Source organism: Palaemon carinicauda, chromosome 1, assembly GCF_036898095.1.
Source record: "Palaemon carinicauda isolate YSFRI2023 chromosome 1, ASM3689809v2, whole genome shotgun sequence".
Taxonomy (NCBI): Eukaryota; Metazoa; Arthropoda; class Malacostraca; order Decapoda; family Palaemonidae; genus Palaemon; species Palaemon carinicauda.
Window position 1 is genome coordinate 300332426 of NC_090725.1, and position 12323 is coordinate 300344748.

Sequence of the window (12323 nt, forward strand, 5' to 3'; positions counted from 1 at the left end):
ATGTAATTATCTATAATAAATCCATTACTTCACGTTTTCAACAAAGTAATGTACTTTTAAATGATTTTGTTTTTAACAATGCACTTCCAAACTTGTACAAATATTTATTTTTACTATAGTAAAAAAAAAACAAAATGGGGTATTACTGCACTAATATTCAATATTTAATGCTAGCATATTCTGGATGCTGACTTACAGTATTCTATAAAATGGGGATGTATATCATAAATTGATTTTAAACAGAACTTACTAGATAGAAGTGCCTTCTCTGCTTCTCTTAGCAGACTTAGTGATGTTGGACACCATTTTAGCCAGCCACCAAACCAGCTATTGTTAGAAGTGAAATGAAACCTTTTAATTAATTTGTACACTAAAGTCATAATGACTAATATAAGAAATATCTGCTCTCTCATTATACTGTAATTAAAAATGTCAGAAAGTTGGAAAAAATAATGGAATGCTTAATTCACCTAACCTTGGAAAAAAAATTTACAATACAATTTCAAAAATTCTGAGAATTCATCGTACGATCAAACTATTTGTTTACTTACAATACAAGTTATCACAATGTAATGAAAACAGAAGGTATATGTAATTTTAGTTTAACCAATTCCTGAAACAATATGGAAATATGAAAAAATTTCAAAGGAGAATGATAACAGCAAAGCTGGAATGCAGCAGTTAAGAATTATAACGAGGCATCAACAACCGACAGTAGTTACCTGCCGGTAGCAGGGAGGTAACAGGCAACCCCCCCACCCTTGGCTCACTGGCAAAACACTTAAGATAGCAACTGGGACTTTCAAGGTGGTTGGTGCTGGTGGGAAGTTTGACTAAGGTATTCAGATTTGCATTGTTTGGAAAAATACAAATTACTTTAAAGAAAATTTATTTGTTCTACACATACAAACCATCGTCCTTTACATAGGACACTTATCCTTAGGTAGGAGAAAGTCTCCATTCCAACTGGCTGGAAAACTTACCTAAGAATCTTTTAGTATCCTGCTTTTCAAACAAAGGGTGTAGCTTAGCTAGTAATAATAATAATAATAATAATTTGTGGTGCTGAAAGATTTGAGGTTCCTTCCACCATGTGTACCAGTGGTTTAGTAATACTGCACCAGCAGGTTCATGACCCTGGCTTCAAGGGTTGTTCTGAGCCAAAAATCTCTGTCATAGACCTGGCATAGATATGTGATGGGTTTGCTTGAATTAGGTTGTGTGGAACACATAATACAGATTATGGGGTTTGCCTGGTTAAGTCACACTCCCCCTTGCAAGGAATGTCAGGGAAACTCCTATGTACCAGAGTACAGAATAGTCACAAACTGAGAGGGGCTTCCCTGTTAATCAGGTCGAGTTCAGTTGGCGAGGTTCTATGCAGCTGTCTATAACACCTGCAGCACAACTACAACAGTCTCCAAAGAGAAAGTATTTTAGCGACCTGTGGGTCACATACCGCAGATAATGAGCAGTGAATGTTGTCTGACTTTTCCATGTGCCTGCCTTCTTAGAGTACCTACGTCACAGAGATTCTTCTTGAATGCTAAAGAAGCACTCACCCTTCTGATGAGGTTCACCTTAAATTCTAAAGAAGCACTCACACTTTTGATATGTGCTCTTACCCATATTCTTCCTGGGGAAGATGGTGACATTGTCCGTGTAATGACCTCTCAGACACAAAGAAATTGTATTTTTAGTTATCTTTTTCATCTTCCCTGTACTGACGAAAAGATGTTGCAGGTGAGATCTAACAGCAATCATACGCTTGTGATAGTGCTTCAGTGATCTCACTGATCAGGCTCATGATCTGAAAGGATAAAAATCTAGAATCAGTTATTGAAGGAATCAGGGTCCTAGTTACAAACTCTTGGATGAAAGGGAGCGAGATCTGCCTCACCCACTTAAATGGGAGGTGGTCCTTATCAGGCAAGATGACGGAGGAACAAAAACGTCGAGGGCGTTCCACAGGTCTTGGAATGCGTCCTTAAATACTGCCTCTGGATCTGGAACTGGAGAGTTTGTGGTTTAAGGAAGTCGCGAATAGGTCCATAGTCGGAGAACCCAACAAAGTCAGGATTTCCATCACTACCCGAGGACTTAAAGACCATTCGCAGCCAACCACTTGCAATCTTCTGATCAGCTTGTCCTCCATGAATGAAGCGGGCTGTCAGCGAAATCAAGTTGAGTTCCGCCCACTCAAGAATCTCTACTGCAAGATGGCAAAGTTACAATGACATAGTACCTCCTTGATTTCTTATGTAGGCCACCATGGGAGTGTTTTCATTCATCAACACCAATGAGTGCTCTGTTAGAAGAGGGAAAGAATGCTGGAGAGCAAGAAAGCTGCTCTTACTTGTGAGTAAGGAGCATACAGCATAGTGCCACCAAGCAGAGCGTGGCGTGCATGACCAAGAAGCGTGCACCATCTAATTATGATCAGTTTTGCCTTTCTCCACAAAAACAGGCACCTCTCCAAGTGATAGTATGAGCTAAGAAGAGAACAGCCCCAAGGGGTGACCAGCTAACTCCTTTTCTCCCTTTCCCAAGAGTTGTACCTGATCATAAGAGTACGCAAACCTAAGCGGCCATCAAAGCTACTCGTCGTTCCCCTGAACATTAAGAAAGACATTTCACGTCCAACAGACCCTAGGTTGGGAAACTCTACAGTATATAAAACCTGCACCAGTGTGTGCAATAGAAACAAGGTCACTGATAATGAAAATTAATAACTTCAAGAGGTGTGGCAGTAGAACAGTAAGACCCAAGGCCAAAATATGATGGGAAGATCATAATATAAATACTGGATCTAAAAGAGCTAGATAGTTTGGCAATGTGATGAGGTGAGGCAAGAAACCCTAGGTCAAAATAGTAGTACAGTAGATATGGAAGTGGTAAGACAAAGACCAAATATATGGCTCAAAAAAATGTTGGGAAAAAAAGGATAAAGACCTGCACTTGGTGTGAATTTAGGGGTAAAGAGCAAAAGGCAATACGGTGGAAAATACTTTTTCCATTCACCATCATAAAGGGAACTACTAATATCTAAAACATTTATGATGGTGATAAATCAATAAAAGTTGCAGATAAATAGCATACACAAAAGTCACTTCTATTTCACAAAGACTACCACTCTGTGAAACTGTATCTACGACATAATCAGAATTCTGCAGATAAAGAAACTTAGTGACCAAGAAAAAATTGTGGCAACTGCATCACCTGTATGAACAATTTGCATTTAAACCTTAACAACAGGGCATATGTTTTAATCTACAAATGCCTTAGATGCTTTACCTGAAGCTCTAGGTAAATATAGAGCCTTAAACCTTATATAAACTGGTTAGGTTATCAAACAAACATACAATAGCTGGATGCTATTAATATAACAAATTCGGAGATAATTTGTATTTTGCCCAACGATACAAGCCTTAGCTATTTAATTGGAGTTATTAAAATTTAGCGAGGGTTAACTACCCATCCCACTAGTTAGTGGGGGGGGGTTACTTTGCTACCCTTCCAACAAATGGAATGGGGGGGTAGGGGGTACTTTGTTACCCCTCCCACTCACACACTTGTGATTGAGCTCACTTACCTTGGAGGTAGGACTTCAAGGGGGACAGGGTTGGCGGCAAGTATGTTTAAATAGCTAAGGTTTGTATCGTTATGAAAGTACAAATTACCTCCAAATTTGTCATTTGTTCCGTAACTGGAGTACAAACCAACGCTATTTAATAAGGGTGACTTACCTATTAGGAAGGTAGATGTCCCTGCCAATCTGTCATTTTGGCCTTACCCGGGGTACACCCTATTGTGCAGAGATTAGAGTGACAATAAGGAGATCCTAACACCTCGCTAAACCTGATAAGCATGGTCTGCGGCCTATACAAGCTGTGTCTGGTGAGGAACTAGCAATGTGACTGTCAAGGTAAAGGTCATTCTGAGATTTGCAGTGAATAACCGAGAAGACCGAGATTTTCCTATAATGGGTAGATACATACTTTTGAAGGGATATGTAATTAAAAGACAAAAATATCTATTCCCAAAGTGTGAGCAGCGAGACAAGATTCGACTACTGTATTGTTTGGTCAAACCTGTCATCACTTCACTGTCGTCAGCATTTTTAAAGTAAACCGACCCTCGACGAAGAGTGCCTGCAGCAATAAGGGGACTCCTGTTTTGACCAAGATGTCATCGTCTTAATTAGTGGAGTCGGCATATTTTAAGAAACCGAGCTTGAGGGATATCCTTGTTTATGAAATATGTCATCATGGAAGGACACGTGCTGCCCTTTTATAACGACTTAACACATGGTCCAGATTTTATCAGAAATTACTTCTAGAAGCTTCCATGACGTCATCGAAGAGGGCGTTTTTGAGGAGGCCAATCGAGATGCAGAATTTAAAAAAAAAAGACGCCTTCTATGGAAACGACCACTGCTCACTGTAATTATCTCCACCCATACATGGGTATATAAACTTCAAGAAGAGATTGTCCAGGAGAGATAGGACAGGCCATAAGACAAGAGAGGAATTTTGTCCGAAGAAGATGAGAACCAAGACCTAATGAGATAAGAAGCAGAGAAGTCCAGAAGTCTGATAGAGCTAGATTTTAACCTTCCTTCTACAAAAAACGTCTATCTCCAAAATCCTGTTATGGCTGAAAAGAATAGACAAATTGAAGCAGCCAGCCCTCTCTGCTTTTGACGAGAAGTAGCCAACACTCCTTGCAGCCTCCCTTAGTTCAACAGTATCATCGAATTCTTGGAGAAGACTTCTGATGCCCCATCTTGATGCCACCCTTTCCGTGACATCTTCAAATCCAGTCATCGTGCCAATTTCATCTGAACTCCAGCTGCCCTTCTGCAACGTTCTCAAGCCTGAATTCTCCGTACCAGCATCGTCTCAGCAGCTGCAGAAAACTATTCATTAAGTATTTTTACCTAACTGACTGTTCCCTCTTTCTATTGATGTTTTGATTGATTTGATTTGCCAGTTAAAGTAACCGGATTAGCAACATTGATTTTCTTTAAAAGTTTGTGAATGATCGTGGTGTTTTTCATGAGTTTTTTTATATTCATTTCCCATATTTCACTGGTGGTTGTTGGAAACATTTATTTTAATTATCAAAAGAACCTGTAACGATTTGAAGACAACGTAACAAATTAAAACAGGGAGAATATAGAAAAAAGCAGAATGAGTGAGATTACGAAAGATTTGATAGCTTCAGGTAAGCTTCTTGGTCTAGATGGCGATGCTCCCCATGAGTATGTTTTAAAGAGAGAACAGGAAATGTATAAGACGAAAGAGCAGCTAAAAGAGAAGAAAGTAAGAGACAGCTAGAAGAAAATGAGAGACAGCAAGAGGAAAATGAGAAACAGCTTAAGCATGAGTTAGAAATTGCTCATTTAAGACAAAATCTTCAAAATAGTCCACCAGGTAGCAGACCAGGAAGTAATGCTTCAGGTAGCAGACGAGGTAGTAATTCATCATTGAACGATGACTGATAATTTAGGTATGGGTGCAGTATTGAAATTACTGCCAAAATTTGATGAGGAAGATGTAATGAAATATTTCATATCTTTTGAAAAGTTAATGAACAGAGTATGTTTCCCTATATATACAGTATAAGTTAAAAAGTAAAAGATTAATGGCAGTCCAAAAAGGGCGAGGAGGAAGAGCGGTGACAACCAGTCTCAATCTGAGCCAAAAGTAAAGTAAGCTCAATCACAGGTGTGCGAGCGGGAGGGCTAGCAAGCTACCCCGCTAACTAGCAGGATGGGTAGTTAACCCTTGCTAGATTTTAATGGCTCGTCCTTTCAGCATCTCCGAATGTAATACCCCTATTAAATAGCGTTGGTTTGTATTCCAGATACGGAACAAACAGTTTATGTATTTTGCATGAATGGAAAAATTTTATAGAGAGTAAACCATCACAAAAATTGGTAGCTTTAAGAATTTATCAGTGAATGATAAGCTTTACTAACTACAGAATAGTTATCTAAAGATTATAAGTAATCTTATCATTCTAGATTACACATAACAATAAAACCTTAGCACAATGGAATGTCACTGTACTTTAGTTACTTGGCAATAAATATCACTAGAAAACATCTTTTACTACAGAATGCATCAGCAAATTTTTGAGTGATCACGTTTGTAAGAACTAGCTCTAAATCATCCTTTAAATAAACATGTTTGCTTTTTGGTTAAGTTTTTGAATGAGCTTAGATGCCTAATAACAAGCTCAATCACATACAAAGAAAGTCCTTTAATGAACAACTTCCTTAAAAAAAGGAAAACTACATGACTCAAGACACACATAATGTACTCTCATTCAAATTTAAGATATGAAGAACTGATAACAATAGTTTGACCCCCAAGTTAAAAACCAAATTTTTGGTATTACGTATAAAAAGCTGAACATAGAGTTAATTGAGCGCAGGCAACATAAAATTAGGAAATGTTTTAAAGAAATTAACAAAATAATATGGAGAATAAACAGACAGTCACCTTTATGTATAGATTAACTGAAATATGATTGATATTTAAGGATATCACCTAAGCACTGGAGCCTTGAGGATAAATCACCAATATACTGCATGCTAAAATGGCAAGATCAAAAGCTTTTAAAGTAAAATAAAAAGCTTCAGCCAGTCACTATAGAAGGTAAAAGCTATGTTAACAAGTAAATACAAAGATCTTTAATAAATTCTTATAAAAATAAGTTATCAGCCTTTCAGTATACAAGAATTACATTCCATACATTAAACTGAAAAACAACCTCAGAGAAGTACTGTACACTTGGTACAGTACTTTAATTAATCCATCTTCAATAAAACAAACTACAAAATCAAATTCTCAAACATCATAGAGAAGATGGTGAGAGTATGAACTACATCTGAGGAAAACCAATTTGAAGTTTAGAAACAAACCAAATTTTATTTTTTAAAGTTTAGAAACAAACCCAATTTTGTTTGCCCCACTGAAAATAACTGTACGGCCCAAATATACCATCAATAGCATTATTCAAGACTTTGAAAGATCTGTGAAGAGAAAGGTAACAATTTGTGAAGAGTGGAACTATGTACATTAAGTGGGTAAGACATGATGGGATATGAGAAATATCACTGGAAAAAATAAGAAGAAAAAGTTAAGGGGAAAAAAATGTGTTTGGTATTGTACACTAATACAGAAAAGAGTAAGTACAGCTGTTCCAATGGCAACAAACTGACCAGTCTAAAAGTCAAGAGGTTTTCATCTCGGTACCTTGGGTGTTTTTTACTGATCCCTATCATCAGTTACATAAAACACCACCTAATTTCATAACGGGATATCTTTTTTTAAAAAGCTGCTGTTTACTTATCTTCAAGGTATTCTAATATTTTTTTCTAGTTGAAGATGTTGAGTATAGATAAAAGAAAAGGTAGTTAACAGGACACTCATAGAGGTAATGTATTTATAATTTATTTGATGTCAGGGGATTGGAAGCCTTCCCACCAACTATTAACCCTTTTACCCTCAAAGGACATACTGGTACGTTTCACAAAACTCATCCCTTTACCCCCATGGACATACCGGTACGTCCTTGCAAAAAAATGCTATAAAATTTTTTTTTTTCATATTTTTGATATTTTTTTGAGAAAATTCAGGCATTTTCCAAGAGAATGTGACCAACCTGACCTCTCTATGACAAAAATTAAGGCTGTTAGAGCCATTTAAAAAAAATATACTGCAAAATGTGCTGGGAAAAAAATAACCCCCAGGGGGTTAGGGGTTGGAAACTTCCAAATAGCCTGGGGGTAAAAGGGTTAAAAACTTGAGGATCATCATATTTCTTAGGACACCAAGATTCCTCCAAAATAGCTGCTAACACATCTTTAAATGCATTAACTTTACTATACTGTAGTCCATATCATCAGATCCAATAACTTATAATGGAAAACAAATGATCAAAGGTGTCATAGTTAAATTCAATAGATACATATTTCCTCCAAGGTTTAAATACACTAAGGGCTATGGGACTGAAATTCTACTTAATAAAATAAGATGACCAAGAAAAACACAAATATACAGTAATGGAAGATTAATAGTCTTTAGATAAGGTAATTACCAAATTATATGCATTTACATGTGATTGCTACATGACAAGACTGCAAAATGCTACACAACCTACTAACAACTCGGGCCAATATGACAAGCATCATGTTTCAAGTGTAAAGGTTTTCTGACAAAATTACAAGTAAAATCCTCATAAGTATTGTTATAATGTATAAGGCTTCAGTGGTACTTTTTCTCTTAAAATATTATTTTATTCTTTACAACAATGATTTTACCAACAACTGGATTATACTGTAACAACTACAGTACTTTACAATACAAAATAAGAATGTGGTTAGTCTTCAAAGCTTTGCTTTTACTGTACTCTGGATTACAATTCTCCTTAACATTGACAATAAAACCTTCTATACATGAGCCTATTGTTTTTAAAGTATATGGTATACTTCCCCCTACTGTATAATTTTTACAATAAACAAATTCCACATAATCATCATGTCACTGAAATGTCGCTCTTTCCATGCAACCAGATATAGAGAAACCAGTTAGCTGGATTAAGGAGAGGACTCCCCAATCTATAAATAAATTTATTTTTTACTAGAAAAAAGGGATTTTGACGAAGGAAAAATCTATTTCTGGGGAGAGACCTGTGGCGCCCGGTGAAAAGAGTCCTTCTTATATATCTTTTCTGATAAAACCTTCCAATTATACCAGAGAAAGATAAAAGCATGGAATGCTGAGGTTACTACCCTCGCGCGAGCACCTTTTGGGTGTCGTGTATAAAGCAAAGGCGAGTGAAAACCACTATTCACAGGTTGTCTTCCATTTAGTTAATTCCTTCGTCAAAGGGATGGGCCGATACAAAGGCCCTAGCCAACCACCAGCGCCACACCACCACGCCACGACGCGAGCGCCACCTGAACAACATCCTTCTGTAATGGCCATGACGGCTTGGAAAGGAAAGGGTGGGATCGTGTAAAATAAAGGGGAAGGGTTTCACCGGGTGCCACAGGTCTCTCCCCAGAAATAGATTTTTCCTTCGTCAAAATCCCTTTTCTGGGTCGACCTGTGGCGGCCAGTGAAAATGTACCAGAGAATGCCTTCCAAGCCCAACAATAACAACTGATTTAATGAGGGGAGAGAAACAACACCATGTAAAGAAAATCATAAATAATTAAGGTAAGTAGGCATAACACATAAACTAGCCACAGGGCATAGTGGGAGTAAGGTTAAACAAACATGATAACAGGGAAGCCTCCGAGTATGAGGAAACATGCAACAAAACTGACATGGCTAAGAATATCCCAACTCTATAACAACGGTAATCAATAATAGTTACAATCATAATAGCCTAATATGTAATAAACGTAGGGCTAACGAACCACCAAGGAAGCGGCGTCGTGGTGCGAGTGGCGGGTAGGAGGGAGAAGAAAAGAGATGGATGAAAGGAAGAACAAAAGATCACTGGGGAGAGATAAGGCTCCCAGCTGCAACTGTTGGGTATTTAAGAGCCTGTAAGTTCATTAGATAGTGGCGTTTGAAGACCATAGGAGATTCCCAACCCGTGAACTTTATAAGGTCATCAAAGTCCATCTTCTGGAAATAACTGATGGAGGTAGCTATGGACCGGATATCATGAGCATGGGGAAATGATCCCGGATTGGCTTGTTTAATGAAGTATAGGATCTATTGCCTAATACCACGTATGGAAATGGTACCTCCTTGTTCTCTGATAAACAAGGGGCCAGACGATCGGGTAGCAGTCGTGGCTAAAAAGGCCCTGAGAGTGGTGACCGGATATAGAGAAGTATCTTGGAGAAGAGGAATAACCTTCCAAGGGGACCACCTATTTTGGGGGTTAACGGCCGAATCATATTGGCGAATTGTCGAGTCCCTTTTGTCTGATTCGATGAAGAAATCGTTTTCCGGTTCAATGTTCGCGTCTCTACGAGCTGCCAACTTCCTGTAGTCTACAAAGTTAGAGTTTTGGCCATCCTTGAGTAATCTGACACAGTGAGTTTGGAATACTCGGGTCAGTTTGAGGAACGGGATCCGGATGGGACGGAGTTTCCACTCGAGGAAGAGAGGAAACCAACTGTTCTTGGGCAGTGAGGTGGTACTAAAGCCACTGCGCCCCGGAAGGAGCGTAGTTGGTGTAAAAGTTTTTAGAAGATTCACTGGGGGAGATAGGGAAATCTTCTTCTAATGGTTCCAATCCCGGGGTAATGCGTCCATGGCATAAGCCCGAGGGTCCAGGGTTGGGGTCACATAACAAGGAAGTTTGTGATTGAACTGAGTTGCGAATAGATTTACCTGGATGCCTGGAACGAGCCTGAGTATCCACCGGAATGAAATTCTGACTCCAGGGGACTCGTCCTGGATAGTGAGTCCGCTCTCACATCCTGGCCTCCCGCTAGGTGAGGTGCTGACAGGAACCAGTTCTTTTCTGTTGCCCAGGCGAAGAAAGTGACCAGGATCTGATTCAGTTTGGGTGACTTGGATCCTCCCCTGTTGACGTAGTGTACCGCGTCTGTGCTGTCTGACACTACTCTGATGTGGGTCGACCTCGGAGGAGAGTCTCTCTTCAGGGTCAAGAACACTGCCATGGCTTCGAGAACATTGATATGAGACTGTTTCATGGCGAGTGACCAAGAACCTGAAACATCTGATGTTCGGAGTAATCCCCCCATCCACTTAGAGACACGGCTGAATGGAATGTCACTTGTGGAGGTGGGAATTGTAGAGGAACCGCTTTGGAGAGGTTCTTCGGTTCGGACCATGGCCGTAGTCTCATTTTCCAGACAGAGGGGATCTTCGAGACCTTGTCTTCTTATAGGTACTGTAGCTCTCTTTCTCCAAAATCGATTGATGTCTTTGAGTTTGGCTTTTATTAGGAGATCTGTTACTGAAGTGAACTGGAAAAGGCCGAGGATACTTTCTAGGCTCTTTGGACACCTGTTTGTGTTTGAGAAAATTCTTGATCTTGGAACCTATTCCTCTTACTTTTGGAAGGGAGAGACAACGTGTGCTTCGAAAGGTCCCACTGAATGGCTAACCATTCTAAGTGGCCTGATGGTCGCAGGCGAGACTTTTGGAGACTGACCCGAAATCACAGGTTGTCGAGCAATCGAAGTAATTCCTTCGTAGCTCTGTTGCCTTCTATGGCCGGCCGGGCCCAAATGAGCCAACCGGCCAGATAAGCAATGATCTGTATCTCTTGGTTCCTGAGTTGTTCTAACACTGCCTCTCCCAGTTTCGTGAATATCCTGGGATCAATGTTGAGGCCGAAGGGCATGTCTTGAACACAAAGGCTTTCCTGCTTAGGCGGAAACCCAGATAAGAAGAGAAGTTTCGAGCTATAGGCGCAAGCTAATAGCCGTCGGTAAGCTCGACAGAGGTGGTGACGGTCCCACGGGGAAGTAAGGTCCGTACCTGAGAGATAGTCAACATCCGGAACTTGCCGCAGAGAATGAAAGAGTTTAGCTTGACAAGTCCAGGTCCACTCTCAATGCCGACAAGCCTTTCTTCGGAAATGTGAACAGGCGGCTTTGGAACTTCAGTGATCGATCCCGTTTGATTGCTTTTTCTTGAGTAACCCTGTGGTGTACTCTTTCAGGATGGGAGTGGATTTCTGGGAGAAGACCACTAGCGGAGGAGGAGGACCTTGAGGCCATTTTCATCTCAAACCGTTAGAGATTATGCTATGATCCCACAGACCGAAGGTCCAATGGTCTCGAAAGTGGTAAAGTCTTCCCCCTACCGGGACCACCGCGTTGTGAGGGAGTGAATCTAGGTCCTTCCCTTCTCCGAGCCCCCTTTTTCCTAGGTCCGCCTTGATGGCGGGACTGTCTTCTACTCCTGTAGCTTCCTCTCTGGTGTCCATGAAAGGAGCCTGAGGGTTCGGATCTAGGGCTGTATGCAGGCAAAACATCCCAACGGGGTTGGGCTGTGTACCTGGGGAATCAGTGAGGTAGACCACCTGATGATGGGGATTCAGATGCAAAGGCGTCGAACCAGAGGAGGGCTGTGATGCCGAGTGGGTAACCGACTATCGATTCCTGTCTGATAGAGGTCTCAGACAGAACGTACTTCCCACAACTGACCCGATCAGACCAACAAACGTGTAGGTCGAACTGGAAGGGCAGAGCTTGGAATTATCGTACCCCCCAGGCTGACAACATCCTGGTCCAGACAGATCGGGCCTGCCCTTTAGGTAATAATACCGTTACCTTCGGTACCTTGTCTAACCTAACCAAGGCAATCTCTTTC

At 40.2% G+C, this 12323-nt stretch overlaps 1 protein-coding gene across 2 annotated transcripts in view; it reads right to left on the reverse strand.

Moving 5' to 3' along the window:
• The window catches only part of LOC137658216 ((Lyso)-N-acylphosphatidylethanolamine lipase-like), a 97465-nt gene that overhangs the window by 17577 nt on the left and 67565 nt on the right, over positions 1 to 12323 (reverse strand). The window contains exon 2 of one of the 2 annotated variants that reach the window (XM_068392909.1): positions 251 to 327. In XM_068392909.1, the coding sequence (XP_068249010.1) occupies positions 251 to 327 (77 nt within the window). Of the gene's footprint in view, positions 1 to 250; positions 331 to 12323 lie in introns of both variants that reach the window. The other variant, XM_068392903.1, reaches the window with a different exon arrangement.